Source organism: Candoia aspera, chromosome 4, assembly GCF_035149785.1.
Source record: "Candoia aspera isolate rCanAsp1 chromosome 4, rCanAsp1.hap2, whole genome shotgun sequence".
Lineage (NCBI taxonomy): Eukaryota > Metazoa > Chordata > Lepidosauria > Squamata > Boidae > Candoia > Candoia aspera.
In genome coordinates this window covers 36,907,406-36,924,668 of record NC_086156.1, presented here as the reverse complement: position 1 = coordinate 36,924,668, position 17,263 = coordinate 36,907,406, and the positions used below count along the sequence as shown (strand labels likewise).

Below are 17,263 nucleotides of genomic sequence, written 5' to 3'. Positions count from 1 at the left end.
TTTTCACTTTTTTTTTCCTTTTCTAAGATCACAGATTGTGCCCTTTTAAAAATATACATATTGGTGTATGATTTAATCTCTTCAGAACAGAAACCATGGTGATTAATAATTACCAAACTAGCTATTTTTTTAAAAAGAATGTAATATTCTTCTGGTTATTTTATTTGACTTTTCATTTTGGTTTGTGAAAAGTAGACATTTGGAATTCAAAATGTTTTGATTATCAAAAAGCAAATCACTTTTCTTTTGTAACTTTAATAATAAGCCTCTATGTGCAATTTATACAGAGAGAAAGAATGATAATTTCTCATTTTGGACTACAAATTTATATCTTAAAGTTGTCTACATTAAATAATATACTTTGATTATCTTCCCTCTGGTATCTAAATAGAGAATAATATGGACAAATGTTGTTTCTACCTTAAATCTTCTAATTTTCATGAGTGTAACATTTCTCAACTGGGACTGTAACTGGATTTCTTTTTTCAAAACAAACATATTGATCTTCTGAACCTATGGTATGGAGCAGAAATATTTTTGATGTATTTAAATGGCATTGAAAGCAATGTGAACTGGATATATATAGACTCTGTAATATGGTACTGCCCAAAACCAGTTCTCAGGGTTAGCATCCAGAGGTGGCAAAGTGGAAAAGTGTTTCACTTTCGCTTAATCAGAGTCCATTATTCTAAATTTTAATAAGTCAATGCATACTGTATATATGTAGTGTTCTGAATAAAAGGGCACAAATACAGACATCCTTTGGGGCAAGATATGTCAGATTAATCAGAATGTCCAATAAATGTCCATTTTATACTGGAACAAATGACACTGTCCTGACTCCCAGGAAACACTCTGAGACAGGGAACTGGTCTCTAATGTTTATTGCTAATACATAACAGTAATCCTAACAAACTGAAGAAACGTGGGAAAAACCCAGACATATAAACCCCAAAGGTTAAGGCGGTCCCAATCTGTGTCTGTTTGAATGACTGACCAATTTCTCAGTGCTACGCATGCGCTTAACAGTCTGGATGGGAGCCCCCTGCTCGCCATCCTTACTCATGACAGACACTGCCAGAAAGATGTTGGAAAAAAGAGACTATGAGGAGGTAGGCAGAAAGGCAGAAGAGTTTGGAGCAGTGTGTCCTTTTCATACATACGTCTAACTGAAGGTCATGGCCCGAAGTAGGAGCAGAGATTTTGGTTGTGAATGGATGGCTCAAGGAATGGCATTGTTGAGGAAACTTTAGGAAAAGATTCTGGTGAGGCTTGCAAAGACTGGGAAGAATGTGATTGGAAGACATATTGCTCATGTCGTCTGGCAGGCTTTAAACTAAAGGAGGAAGGAGAGGGAGACCAATACCCCAGACTACATTCCAACACTTAAGCCCAAAGGCAGTAAACCTTACAACATAGAAGGTGTGGTGTTCAGGAATACATCAGGAGATGTGGCAGGCAAACCTAAGAAGGACAGTACTAGGCAAATAAACAGGGAGAAATTGAAGTCTTGTTATGGGGGTGGGGTCTAAATATGACATAGTACTACTGAAACCTGGTAGGAAGGAACTCATGATTAGAAAATAGTACTGTAAAGATATAGGTGAAATCTTTACAAATCAGATGGCCAAGGCATCCAGAAAACACATTCCTGTGATAATGGGGGATTTCAACTACTCCAGTATCAACTGAGAATCCAACTCTGCAGCAAGTGGGAAATGCAGCAGGGTCTTGATGTGCCTTGCAGAAAATTTCATCATCCAAAAGGTGGAGAGGGAACTAGGAGATCAGCTACATTGGACATAATACTAACTAACAGGGAAGAAGTGAAAATTGTAGGAACCTTGGTAGAAGGTGACTATGTGATTCTAGAAATCACCATATTGCAGGCAGGGAGAACTGAAGGTAGTCAGATTCATGTTCTAGATTTCAAGAGAGTGGACTCCAGTAAGCTAAGGGGGAAAGTAGGAAGGATTTTAGAGATGGAAATCCTGAAGGGAGAAATAGTTCAGGAAGGTTAGGAAATTTTGAAAAAGGAGATAATCAATACCCAAACACAAACATTACCATAGAGGGGGGAAAATGAGAGACAGTTGATGCATAAAGAACTCTGATAAACAAAAAGGACGTTTAAAAATGGAGAGCGGAGCATATAATAAAAGCAGAATATCAGGAAACAGCCTGAATCTGTAAGAATGGGATCAGGAAGGCTAAGGTTCAGAATGACCTGAAGTTTGTAATGATTGCTAAAAAGAACAAAAAAGGGGCAGGGTTATTTGGGTAGGTGTGGAACAATGTGAAAGTAAAAGAAGCAGTCCAACTGCTGGTTGGAGAAGATGGCAAGAGAGTGAAAGATAACATGGAAAAGGCTGAACTGCTTAATTCCTATTTTGCACCTTCCTTTTCACAAAAGGAAAAAGTGGTCCAACTTGTCAAAAGCTGCACCACTGGAGGCATTAGAATTTATAGGTGGGGATAAATTTATAAAATGTGATTTATCAGAGTTCTTGATTGAGCTATTAACTGACACCTTTTTCCATGCAATTTTTCTCTTCTAGTATCATAATGGGATTGCTTTTCTAGTATGAGTACTGTGTAACTATGATCATTTATTGAAGGTCAGCAATAAACCTGTCCAAGTGTAATGGTTAATCTAGAAATCTGCAGAAGCACCAGAAAGCTATTTGTTGTGTAGTGCCTATTAAACAATCCTTTTGCAACACATAGGAATTTCCTGATATTCTGCTTTTATTATATGCTCCTTTCTCCATTTTTAAACTTGTCCTTTTTGTTTATCAGAGTTCTTTATGCATCATCTGCCTTCCCCCCCCTTTTTTTTTTCTGAATGTTATAAATATTCCCAGGATGTGTGATTGTGCATATTCTCCAATGACACAATATCACCAGCCAGAGGTCTAATATTTCTGTGCATTCATATTTATACGTCTTGCAGTTAACATGCTGAAAACTCTTGTGTCTGTCTTCTCAGATGTGTCAAATGAAAATGGAAGAGTACAGCTTACTTTGGATTCTGATGGGATCTTTTTGTCTTATAGGTAAGAATTTGTTTATTTATTTTCTATCTCACCTTTATTATTTTTATAAATAACTCAAGGTGGAGAACATACTTAATACTCCTTCCTCCTTCTATTTTACCCACAACAACAACCCTGTGAGGTGAGTTGGGCTGAGAGAGAGAGAGCCTGGCCCAAGGTCACCCAGCCAGGTTTCATGCCTAAGGCAGGGCTAGAACTCACAGACTCCTAGTTTCTAGTCTGTATCCTTAACCACTGGACCAAACTGGCTCTCTCCCCAACTTTTATGGCTGGACAGCTTTTCTTAAATTTATATTCCTGAAGAATGAGGAATTATTGTATATATTGTAATTATTGTAAATAAACAGGTATTTCATTGTAGTGGTGTTTGCTGAACTTTTTATATAAAGTGACTCAGACAATTCAGAAACTTTCATATTGAATCTATAGCTTAGAATGGCTCACCAAGATCTCTGCTGCTGCAAGTTATTGTGATATTTTATATACATACACATTTTACCTGAAAGATACAAGAGAAACACTAAATATTTTTGTGAATATCTAACACATGTAAATAATCTTCTGATAATCAAATAGTGAAATATGTTCAGGAAATTAGTTCATCAGTTGTTAATTCACTTCCAACTCTCACATTATTTCACCAGGATTGTCTGCCTAGGACTGTTCCTTTGAATTCTTGTAAGCTCCTACTTATATCCTCACAAAAGTGAGGATATAAGTAAGAGCTTGGAAACAAATCTTGTCTTCCATTTGTTTCTTTTTCAATTATCGCTAGTTCTTTTTCAATTATCACTAATTTATCCAAGCATTGCTATATTTTCCAAGTAATTTCATTAAATGAAAGGTATCTTATGTCAATTCTCTGATATTTTGAACAATCCAGTTTCTAGGTGTGACTGAGGATTGTAGAAGGTACAGTTTGAGGGCAACAGATTGGGGAAGGTTGTTCCAAGTGTTGAGTCATTGAGAATTGGGTGGCATACAAGTTTAATAATAATAATAATATAATAATAATAATTCATTAATAATGCAATGTAAGGATTAGAAGGGACAAGGTTATCTAGCCCAGCCTGCTATCTACTGTAGGACTCCACTACTATAGTATCCTGTCAGATGGCCATCCAGTTTCTTTTTAAACACTTCCAGAAAAGTACAGTTCACCATTTCCTGGAACAGTCTTTTCTAATTTTAAACAGCTCTTACCATTAGGAATTTTCTCCTGGTCTCTGATCAAAAACTACTTTCTTTTAATTGAAACCCATTGTTTCTTGTCCAGACTTTTGAAACTCAAAACAATATTGCCCATAGTTTACATGCAGTTTTTCAGATACTTGAATGCATCTATCATGTCTCTTCACAGCCTTCTCTAGAAAGCCAGTTTGGTCTAGTGGTTACAGTTCTGGGCTAGAAACCAGGAGTCTGTGAGTTCTAGTTCCGCCTTAGGCATGAAAGCCAGCTGGGTGACCTTGGGCCAGTCACTTTCTCTCAGCCCAACTCGGTGCAATGTAGACTAGCCTCCTTTTGGTGCATCCTGGGCAACGTAACTTGTCATGGCTAAATAGTTTACACTTCTGGCTGCTGGACTTCACAAGGATTTCCCGGCAAGTAAAAGCAGCATGAACACCAAACTGCTATGCCATACGATAAAAAAAAAAAGCCTTGTCTCCTCCAGGTTAAACATGCTCAGCACCTCCAGCCATTCCACACAACTTTTTTTTCTGGCCCATTGTCATCTCCCTCTGGACCTTCTCCTGTTTGTTAGTGTCTTCCTAAAATGAGTGCCAAAACTGGATACAGATTTTAAGTGGGGTCTTATCAAGATAGAATAGAGAAGAACAATGACTTCTCTTAATCTTGATACTTTTGTTGATGCAGTCTAGGACTGCACATACTTTTTTTGCAGTTCCTTCACACTGTTGGGTCATGTGCAGGTTGTGATTCATCAAGATACACAGATCCTTTCTGTACATATTGCTGCCCAATGTGGTTCTTCCATCCTAAGCTTACTATTTTTCCTTTCCAAATGTAGGACTTTGTGTTTGCCCATGTTGGAATTTGTCTTGCTGGATTCTGCCCATTGTTCTGCCTAGCTTCTCAAGATAACTCTCTTCTAAGGAATTTATTATCCCCATCTGTTTCACCTGCAAATTTGACATCATATTTTCTAATCCTTCATCCAAGTCATTTAAAAATCTGTTGAAACCGCAGGGTCTAGGTTGGAGCCCTTCAGTATGCCATTCAGTACTTCCTTTCAGTTTGAATCAGAGCCATTTATATGCATTGGGTACAATAGTTCAACCATCTCTGTATCCATCTTATGGTAATATAATCCATCCCACATTTTGTCGTATTCTTTCCTTGCATATCACAGGACACTTTGTCAGATGCTTTGCTGAAATAAAGAAACATTATGCTTATGTATTCCCTTGGTCAATTAAACAGGTCACTATCAAAAGAGGAGATCAGATTGGTTTGACACAAATAGTAATTGATAAACCCATACTGACTCCTGCCAAGCAATGCTTTGTTTTATAAATACTTACAAACAGACTGTTTAATAATCTGTTGTAGAGTTTTGTGCAATATCAATGTCAAGCTGACCAATCTATAGTTATTCAAGTCCCGTTTTTCCCTTTTTTGAAGATAGGAATAGCATTTGCCTTTCTCTAGTCCTCTGGCACTATGCCAGACCTTCAGAGATCAAGAAAGGGTCTCTGACATGATATCCACAAGCTCCTTCAAGGCTCTTGGATGTACTGGGCATGATACTGGAGACTTAAACTTATTTTTGGTACCCAGATACTCTCTACTTATCTCTTTACTTATCTTGGGTTGCCATTAACTCCTCTCGGTGTTCTGCTTAGGTCCATTTAAAAGCAGTTCCCCTTTGGTGGAAAATCTGGGACAAATTAGGAGTTGAGGAGTTAACTCTGCCCTCTCTTTCTCTCCTGTTCTGTCTTACCACTTTTCCTAGCAGTGGGCCCATCCCTTCCTTTTTCTTCTTTTACTAGTGACATAGCCAAAAAAAGTCCCCTTTTTCTGCTTTTAGCTTCCTTTTCAAACTTAAATTCCTTTTGCTCTTTAACCATTCTAGCTTTTTTTCTGCAGATATGTGCTACTTGATGGTATAGCTCCTTGGTGATTATACCCATCTTTCATTTCCTACACATGTCTCTTTTAACTCTTCAGTTGAAACCTCCCTGTGTATCCACAACTGTTTCCTAAGTTGCCCTCATTTTTTTCTCATTAGAATGGCCCACTATTATACTTATATTATCTTATATTTCTAGAAGTTCTCCTGCACTCCCTTTGTCCTGAAGATTTATATATAGTATCTGCTTAGTACTTTTGTCTTGTTGAAATTGGCTGTCCTAAAATTTAGTGTACATATTCAGCTTTGCTCCAGTGTATCTTCCTTCCAAAGTACACAGTACTTTTACTGCTTCAAGCAGCTCTTCCTCTCTGGTTAGGATTAAATTTAGAAGAGCCAATCTCCTTGCTCATCCAATTTTCTAGAAAATAAAATAGTCAGCAAGACCACTGGATAATTTTGGGGACTAAGCAGTTTTAGCTGATTCACAGGTTGTTGAAGTTTCCCATAATTACTGTGTCTGCCCCCCATGAACATTTGGTAATCTAGTACAGGAGGGCATTATCTTGATTCCTCTAATACTTATATTTACTGTCTTTCTGACTTTCCATATTTGTTTCTTAATGGATAAAATAAGGAATAAGATGTATGTATGTATGTATGTATATAGATGAACCTTGGTGGTAAATCTGCAAACATGATTAAGGGACATTCTTCCAACATTCAGACTGGGAAAACTTGAAACAAGTTTTCAACAGTGTTCTAGGAGAATTTCAAGAGGGAGAGTACTCCAGAGTATGCTTGCCATGACAAAGAAGACCCATCGGCAAGCAGCTGCCAGATGGTATTCAGTTGTTCTCGGTTTATATAGCAGGACCTCCACAATTGATTTCAGTGACCAACCATATCCAATTTGTCAAGATAAGGAAATTCCAAAATGCAAGGACCTGTAGATACTTAGCTAGACATGTAGAAGTTTTTTGGTCTTCATTATGAAAGGGATTGCCATTAGTTGGCACCAATTTGGATGGTGTGCATGGGGTTATTCTGCTTTCAGAGTTGCCTCGCTGGATTTTGGGTTTGACATCAGCCATGATTCCAAAGCTGGGGCAGGGGCTATTGTCATGTGAGAAACTCTGATGGCTTCCACAGGTACTATCCCATAGGATGTGAGACTTTTTTCTTTGAAGCTGGATTCTTGGGATCAGTTGGAATTATTGCTGCTGTACTGGCCTCTCCACTATGCAGCAGCTTCCCTGCCCAAGCTGCTTGAAACTGTAACTGGATTGGTGGTGGAGTTCCTTAGATTGATGGTACTTGGACACTTCAATCTGCCTTCGTTGATAGAGTATCTGAAGCAGCTCAGGAATTCATGACAGCTATAAACCTAACCCAGATCTTCAAAGGTCTGACTTTGGTGGCACATTCTGGATCTGGTTTTTGTCTTGGGGCAGTTGCTACATGATATGCTGGGGCACATTATCATCTGTCCTTTGTTATGGTCAGATAATTCTGTGGTTAACCTGGAGCTTTCCAATATTGTTCTCCTCTGAAGTAAGGCAGGACCTTTTTCGATTAGAGGCACTGATGCATCTAATTGGTTTTCAGAAGGTGCTTGGGGAGTTTCTTAAGGCTCTGATGAGCAGTTTAACAAAGGACTTAGTCTCCACTTGGAATAAATGGGTGACAATTGTTCTGGATAAGATTGCTCCTGAGCAGCCTGGCTAGAAGGGCTTTGCACTTCATCTTGTGCTCCAGCTAAACCCTTTTCTGGACCAACAGACCCTTCTTATGGAAACCTATGCCTTAGCTCGTTTGTAGACTACAATGTGCTCTACATGGGACTGCCTTTGAAAACTACTTGGAAACTTAGAGCTGGTCTAAAAGGCAACTGCATGAATAATTACGGGCTCACATCAGTACAACCATGTGTCACTACTTTGTGAGCTGCACTGGTTGCCCCATCACTTTTTCACAACTTTCTCCACAAAGGGAAGTTAGCTATAGGATGATAGTGTCTAGTAATAGTCCTACCTCAAGGTAGACCCTTGAGGAGGAGCCATACCAACACCTCTTTCAAGAGTGCCAGAGTTTCCACTTCCTCCAAAGAGGTATTGACTATGGCCTGAATCCACTTCTCAGATACTATCTTGTGATGGTATCTGCTATCTCCATCATCCTACTGGATTCTGTCCATCCAACTTCAGAGTTGGAAGGAATATGAACAATTTTATCCACTTTTCTTTGTGGTGTTATATTAATGTCAGATTGGAGTTAACTTTTTGGAGAATCAGAAAATACAAATTTAGTCTTCATTTCAGTGTCTTGGGTACAAGACCACTGAATAACACTTGTACTTCAGAACTAGGTTGCAAGGAATAACAATGCTAAAATCATACTAAACCATAAAATAATGCCAGCCTTTATTGCAGTGTATAGTATTAATTTATTGTTACAATTAGAAAGTGAAAATGATAGAGCTAGGTCATACAGTATATTAAAGAAGAAAAAAAGCCTTGGCTTTTAATAGTTGGCAAACCTGGCACTGCTATTAAGTAGCATTACAGCATTTAAGGTGTGAAATGAATATTTTATGCTCAGTAACAAGTAACTCCAAACATATAATGAGGCGAGCTGTAAATTGCTGGCTCCAAGTTACAAATTACATTGCAAAGAACAGAAGAGAGCTTGATGAGCAGGAATGTGGGAATGTTAACATTAAAATGAAGTATAATTGTGTAAAAAATTAATAATGGAGAAATAGAAATTGGTCAAATCTCCAGTGTCTTCTAAGCAAGCTTTGAAAATAATTGAAATTGTTACCATAATGAATGAAACTAGAAGACCAATCTTTACAAGTCAGTGCATTTATTGGTATCTAAGTCCTACGCAGAAGCATGTTGCTGTTTTTAATATGCCATTTTGAATTTGATGTAGAGAAATCTGAAAAATAATATGTATGTTTATAATTGTAGGAATTGGTTATTGTCTATCTATCTGTCCGTCTGTCTGTCTGTCTATTCATGTATTCCTCATTCCATGTTGTGCACTGTGACGTAAATGCCTTTATTAGTATATTCCATAACTAAGCATTAGGATTGTAGCCTGAACATTTAGCTTATTTATCTGGTGTGTTTTGAAAGAACTTATTTGCCCCTTTCATTTAAAAGATAAGTCAATCGGTGATTAATTATGAAAAGAAGTTTGCACAGAGATGGCTAAAAGGTTTAAGTTGGCATCTGCCTTTTGAAATTCTTATTATTATCTATATATTTATTTATTATAACCCACCACAAATAAATAGCAGCTCTTATAGCTTTTGGCTGAATCTATCTGCTTCTTAATGGCTGAAGTACAGACACTGATTTTTGCCTTACGTGCATTTTTTGCAGTTAAATATTTTAGAACATAAAGACTGTGTATTTTGTCCTGTTTCCCAACATAGTTACTATTAAGTGGCAACAATATAGCATGCAATATTAATATTAAATAATCATTCCTAAATTAAAAAAAGCAAGTAAATATGGATCAGTCATCGAGAACATCAGAGAAAATATGCCAGACAGGCCAAAAATCTGTTTTAAAAATATTGAAAGGATTTTGCTGTACAGCGGAAGAATAAAGTGACAGGCAGACTACATTGGGAATTCCAAAGCCTTCTTTCATATTCCCTCCAATTGCATTGCAGATGGTGGTGGGACTGAGGGAAGGGTTTCTACGGAAGATTTTGAAGATGAGCCAAATCCATAGAGGAGTTGGTGATTCTTCAGAAAATCTGCTCTTCACAATTCTTACGTTTTCATAGATTACTGGTTATATGGACCTGTAACCAGTGAAATTGCTGTAATGTAGGAGTTACTTTCTCCTTATAACTGACTTGTTGATCAATCTGGTTGCAGTTTTCTAATTGAACGGAGTGAATGCACTTCAATCTTAGCTTCACTCTATAATCCGTTCTATTTACTGTAAGTATCCATCCTAGCTGATGAAGTCTATCTTGCCTCCTCTTCCAGTGAGAAACTGGAATTGGTTAGGGTTGTTTCGTGATTATTTCTGGGCTTCAGCATAGCCTATCCACACACATACACAAAGCCTGTAACAGTACAAACCATTGTTCATTATAATTTGCATCATGTTATATCAGTATTATTGGCTGCCTTAATCTTGTTGATATTCTTAATTCAAGTTTGTCCTCTCTTTTAGAAACTTGACCCATTTTAGCAATACTGCTGTATCATTCAGAGGTTAGCTAAGTGAGGGTTCTTATACATAGCAGTTTGACATCCAATTGTGACAAGTTTATTTAGCAGTTTAAAGCAAGAGAAAAATATTTCAAATATGCCCAACACATACATTTAAAACTACAGTTACAATTTAAAATATATAACAATTTAAAACAGAATGGAACTAACAGCAAAGAATTTAAAATATCTAAATATAGCAGGTAAACCTATTAGTTTTATATAGATAAATTTTCCTACAGGTGTGCATCTTTCAAAGTTGCCCTCACATTCCCTTCCCAGTTTTTATAGACAGGAAAATCTAGAGCTACAGTTCCATGAAAGATCTTAATACCAGACAATACAATCAATTATCAAGTTACTCTTCTTATTTGTTTTTACTAGATTTGAATTAGTGCTATTTTGCAAAAGAATGCTTCTGTTCTTTGTACACAAAATCCAGCTAATAATTTTGGAAAATCATATGTCCTTTTAATTAAACTTTGCTCTTTTAGTCAGCAAACCATGGATTTCTCTTTTGCAATGTAATACCACTAGAAGGTGGAAATGCTGTCTTTCTCTCCTTCCCAAGGGCAGCTGACCTTCTCCTCGCCAAAGAGGTGAACTTCTTGCCAGCACATATGACTACAGACTATTACATTAATCTGTTTAGCCGCAGTACCAGCTGCTTGCATGTTTTTAATTATCTTATTAGATAATATAACAGTGACCTATGAAATAAAAGTGAAGGTGAGGTTTTCTAACTTTTAGCATTTCACAGGTATTTTCTTCAATATATACTGATACATACCAATAATATATCTATTTTTATTTTTTTAAAGTAGTCAGTTGAATTAGGCCTTTATTTATTCAATGGACAGGAACTTTAAGGGAAGATGTTTTTAAAGATTGTAAATTATATTTTATATGTATTACTTAAAATATTTACTTTAACCTCACTTCTCACTTGAATTTATAAATGTTAGCTTGAGTGATATTCTAGTAAATATTGATTTGTCATATTTATATTACTTTTTTTTAATCTTCTGACACATTATACAAGAATTTTCTGAATAGCTTGGTAGCCCACCAAGACAGCTATGCAAAAGACTTGAGTCTAAGTTGCAGGTTTTGCTCCACGTAACAAGGACTCATCATCTTTCTAGTATCACTGAAATACTCCATTCATATGTAAGAACAACCGGCTTTGCAATACCAGTCTTGCTGAATACTTGTGTAGTAACCAGGTTTAAAAAGCATCAGGAAGAAAGGACAGATGAAGGCAGATGCTGGTGCCTAAATGATGCAGCAAGATTTCTTCAAAGGTTGAATAGGGTAAGAAGACATTGTGTTGGCATGGTTTCAACCTAAATCTTATTCTGAGGCAATAGGGTCAGCTACCTCTTTGCATCTCTTCTCCCTTTCTGTTTCATAGATCATTAAACCAAGTACTTGGTTAGCGTCAGGGAATATAACTATGAGTATGAGCTTCCATTTGAATTTGTGAACTATTTGTGAACTATACCATTTAAACATTAAACCAAGCTAAAATGTTGTTTTAATAGATATATCAATGTGGGGGTTTTGTTGTTGTTTATATCTTAAAAATAGAGAAATCTCAAGTGAAAAAAGCACACAATTAATTAAAATCTTTCCAGTTTTAGAGAGGAAACTAAACTTATTGGAGAGGAAACTTAACTTATTGGAGAGGAAAATCTTTATCCTGATTGTGCTATAAATTCCAAATTCTATTGGTCTTACCATTTTTTATCATTGTAAATGTAAATGTACTGTCACATGTAACAATTTGTACAGTACCCACTTTTTTTTATTTTACCCACTTCTTTTTCTTACACAGATGTAATATGCTCATCCAAAAATTATTTATGTATGAAGTATACATTTCACTAGATTTAATATAAAAAATATTGACTATTTTGAGTCATTTTATTTTTTTAAGTGAAGATAATTTATTGAAATTCATTTTTCCCTACTTTTCCAGGCACTGCTTCCAGAGAATTACTTACTGAACAAATGCATTCTCTTTTAACATTGTCTATTGCTTAACAAATACATCCTCTTAGATTATTCTATCCCTTCTTACTGCTCCATGTTATTGCTGGAGCAAATTGATTGTCTTGTGTCTGGTCTGTCTTTTAGAAGTAACAGAAGAAGTATTGCTGAATGATTCCCTGTCCATAAACTTTTACATTAATACAATATTTAGCCGTACCTTCAAACAAAGCCAAGTTGTTCCCAGGTGGGTTGGAGGTACATATTGGTATATTTAAAATAATGTGATGACATTTTGTTATCCCAGACACATGTATGACTCCTCCTCAATTCTCTCTCAAGCTCTGCTTGAAACCAAATGCTGGATTAAGTAAGCTTCTGGCATGATCCAGAAAAGTTCTTCTTTGGTTAATTCAGGCTACCTACCATTTCGTGGTACTTTAGCTCAGCTTTTTGATCTTGTAAAACAAAACTATGTTGTCCATGTCTGCTAATAATGACAAGTGACACAAACTTAGGTAGACAGATCTTGCAGGCAGCTATACATTCTAATTCCATCAAGAAAAAGTCAGTAAGGAGGAATGGCAGACAACCTGTTTACATGGTTTCCAAGCTGAGTCATCAGTCTTCTTGTGAATCTAGGTTTGTTAATATCTAGGAAGAAATTTTTTCTGCGTCTGCCAGTTGGCTTTATGTGTACAGCCCTCTCTCTTTCTATACAGCAAGTTTCTTTGAAAAATTCTGTTCAATAAATTATACTCAAAGCAGGTACACTTTGGACATTGTAATCTTTTGTTTAAAATAGGTTAGATTGTAAGAGTATATATGAAAGGAAGTTGTGATTCTCTAAGACTTAGGCTATTGCGCAAATGACAAGAGAACTGTTTCTATAATATTTACCTGGAATAAAATTGTTGCCCTTTGAGAAGGTTATGAATACAGATCCCATCCCAAAAAGTATTACATGATTGTTCAAGGAGTTCCTTTTATTTAGTCCCTCTTATCTGTATTTAGTATATTAGTGCAATTATTTCTTTTTTCATTAAATGGGCCAGTTTCGTTTACACTTCCAAGTATCTCCAGGTGCATCAGTGAATGATTCTCTTTTATGAAACACCTGTTCAGTATATTGGAGTAAAATTAGATAATAATGTTAGCACAGGGAAGAAATCAAACACTGGAATAACCTTTGGGAAGAGTTCCTGCTCATAATTCTAATATAAAAAGTGGCTTCAGGTATACACGTGTGAGAGATAACAGTGTACAGAGTACTGTCCATGTGAACAATATGCTCTGGTTTTTGTATCCTGCCCTAATGGGCTTGAACGTGGAAGAAACAAAGGCCACAAAGATAGGGGAAATAGGGCCTAACTAGTGTTATTGTGCATGTCCTAATACACAGGCCTGTTGTCTTCTCTTCACTGTAGTGCATGATACATAAGGAGCAATTGTGAAACCGGGCAGATTCACAGTCTTCATGCAAGCTGTGTCAGCATCAGGTTGGTCCCTTTCTGCAAGTCATTCTGCAGAGATGGAGCCACATGTGTTTGACCTGAGAACGAGTAGGAGTAATACTGACACAAAATCCTAAGCAACAGAAATAATAAAGAAAAATCTTTTGATTACAGAATTCATTCTCCTATGGCTATAGTTTTTTTAAAGATATGTTTATTTCAATAAATTCTACTTCTTCAATATCTTAAGTATTTTATGCTCATGTATTGGCCAAAGATATTTTAAGTTTCAGCAAATACTGACCTACCTGTGAATATCATCATTGCTCATTACTAAAGTGAGTATAATTAAAATATTTATTAAAAGTTCTGAAACACTGTGCCCTCCCCCCAAAAGGAACATTCTGTTTCATCAGCATTTCTTAATTCAAAGCCCTAATTTAGAATGCCAGTGTGACTGACAGTGAAATCATACCATGTTTCTGGGTGTTGAATTGTTTTTGTTTAAATTGTAATCATCCTGGCATTTGATCATTTGAGAATTAAACTAATCCATAAGGTTTTTAGTGACCTAAAAACAAGAACAGCTGCTGCAGAACCTTGGGAACATTGCTGGCCAAGTTAAGTAGTTTAAGAGTCTGCAAATGCTCTTGTTTTTTCAACACTACATTCTTGCCGCAAATGGTAAAGTTTTATCTTCAAGAATCCTGTAGCATTCAGTAGTGCCATTATGTTTACACTTTCTTTGTATATATATATTTTTTAATTCAAGAGAAATCCTTTTTATATTTGCTTCATATGATAGTGTTCAAGAAGTGCTGGAATTGTACAGGCTTTGTGAAACAATTCACCTATATTGATTTTTGTGCTGTTGTTCAGTTATTGGCTGTGATCAAATTCCATTTTAAAAGGTTTTATGAAGAAAATCCTTGTATGTGAAAGAACTAACATGAGATCATGCCTTCTGAAGTTAGTCATTTGGTTGAAAGTTTTGATTCCTGTAGCATGCTTGGTGACTTTTGCTACAACTGTGGAGATACACAGAGCTTCTGCAGTGGGACAGATTCAGCTTGACAATGTCTGCATTGTTAGTTTACAATTATGCTTCTGATCTTTTTGTATCACCTAGAAAGCTTAAATAGAAATGCTTCTTCCCAAATTTACAAATTCAGCGCATGTATTTTTACATGGTGGTGTAATGGTCTTTGACAAAGGTAGGCCAGTTCCTGTTGACCTCTGGAGGCTGTGGGATTCTGTTTGGGATAAAACAAACACAACATGAGCTATTGTTTATCCAAAATTCTTCTGTCAGCCCCTACCTTTCTATCTTTTTGAGACAATGTTTCTCCATTGCAGCACCTTCACTTTGGAATACCCTCTGCCCAGGTGCACAGTTAGTCCGTACCACAACGCTCTTCAGGAAAGCCAGCAAAACTGGCTTCAGAGCCAGTGGGTATTTTATTTGAGTACTGTTGAGTTGGTTCTTACTGTTTATTGTGCTTTTATATTTTTTACTTGCACTGCATATAAATATAAATATAAATAAATGAGTTACATATTCTCATCCTACATCTGTAATCAAATGTTAATTGCCAGGATTTATTTTAATAGCCTGAAATTTTCAGTGTCCCCAAAGGTTCCATTCTTATAACTATGTGATGGGCTCTTAAGAATCCACATTTATCTGCGGTATAAATTTCTCCACAGAAAATTACAAAGCTTTAAATAAATGGAAAATCAAAAAGTCTTTGCTACTTTATCACAGTCATTTGAATTGAAAGAAATGGAAGTATTCAGTTTATAAAATGCGGTTTCTTTTTAATATGGGTTGAACTTTGTTTTGGAATGCCTAGTTTCTTCCTACTTAATATTTTGTGTGTGTGTGTGTGTGTAATTATGAAGTGATCATTTAATACAATTTGTGGGGTACTTTTAAAGATTTAAATTCTCCCAGAGTATTTTAGAGCTTGATCATGATTTTTACCAATATCGGTAGCAGGATTTTCCTCTGATCTTCTAAAATGATTCTGAGGCTAGTTATTATTTGAATATTATATTTAAAAAGATTATCTATGAAGAATTTAAAAATATGATGCCTTGAACAATTTCTAAAATATTTTTCTTTGTACCGAAAGCAGACTGTGTACAGTTCTTAATTGCCTTTTCGAGACTGAGTTCCCTCATTACCTGTGATTTAAGCTAAAAATGAAGTAATTATAGATAACAGTGTTTATCTGGTTGATCTTGGCACCTGCAATCCTAATGCTGAAGCTTTTCCTGTTTCTGAGGCTGGGCTTTAATGTGCTTTATATATTTCTACTAAATTTCCTCTGAAAGTTTCAAAGGCTGTGTTTTGCAAAAAAATCATTTGTCTAAATGGTAAACTTGGTAAAACCAGTATTGAAGTGATTGCTGGGGAAGAATTGGATGACTTTTTCACTTCCTGGGCCCCTGGCAGGAAAAAGTCCATGTTGCTTTGGGAAACAGCATTATAGAAAGCAAAAGGAGGCCTCACACAGTGGAGTGATAATGGCCCTTTTAGGTAATTGGGCTTGATAGGCTGTTTCATACACAAAAAGAGGGTTAGTGGGTTGTGTGCAGTGACTGTTTCACAAGAGACTGATAGACTGGAATTTTTTCAGTGCTGCTTGGGAAACCTGGGAGCACCGCCATTTAATCATATCTCCCTTTGAATATTTTACTTTGAACTTCCCTGTGGATAAGCTGTGGTTGGAGTAGAACTGGAGAACAGAACTGAGTAGATGGATGAAAAATCACTATTGATACCATAGGGGAGGCAATCATGAGCGTTTATCCAGGGCTGCTGTATTACTTCCTGTTCTTTGCGTTCTGAATCTGCATAGGAGTTAACAGGAACAGTTATAATGCTTGAAAATAGACAACCTATTTTGTCAGTTGTCTCTATTCTGTGGGTTATAAGGATCAGTAAAGGTGTGTCCCCTTCATCTGGTGCACCTAAAGGAGTGCCCTGGTAAACAGATAAGTGAGCCTTTGAGATTATTTTACCCAGACATTGGATAGGGAGAGTCACACATATGTGTAATTCATTCCAAACAGAAGTCTCCTGCATAGGGAGGGTTATCCTGATCATTAGATGAATGCATGAAATGGGAAACAAGTAGCATCATTTCAAATATTTCATCAGAACATTTTGAATTGAGATATTAAAATCTATTACCAGAAAAGTCCCACTGTCTACCAAAAGTATTACTAGAACAGAGAAATCTCTGCAGCTTTTAAATAAACCAAAGTTTGCACCACACTTTCACGAGACAAAAGAGTCTGGTTTTGTTTTGTTTTCTTCACTTACCTCCAGCCAGAAGATCAGTATGAACATAGTCAACAAATGTACTTCCATTATTTCCAATGTGGGGTTTAAGGTGGTTGTTGTTTTTTTTAAATCATCCA

General features: G+C 36.3%; 1 protein-coding gene across 4 annotated transcripts in view; it reads left to right on the top strand.

The window, feature by feature from the left end:
- Window positions 1-17,263, top strand: part of TBC1D5 (TBC1 domain family member 5) — a 273,988-nt gene that overhangs the window by 113,923 nt on the left and 142,802 nt on the right. For all 4 annotated transcript variants that reach the window (XM_063303859.1, XM_063303858.1, XM_063303861.1 and 1 more), the window contains exon 4: window positions 2,990-3,056. In XM_063303859.1, coding sequence (XP_063159929.1) covers window positions 2,990-3,056 — 67 coding nt within the window. The remainder of the gene's footprint in view (window positions 1-2,989; window positions 3,057-17,263) is intronic.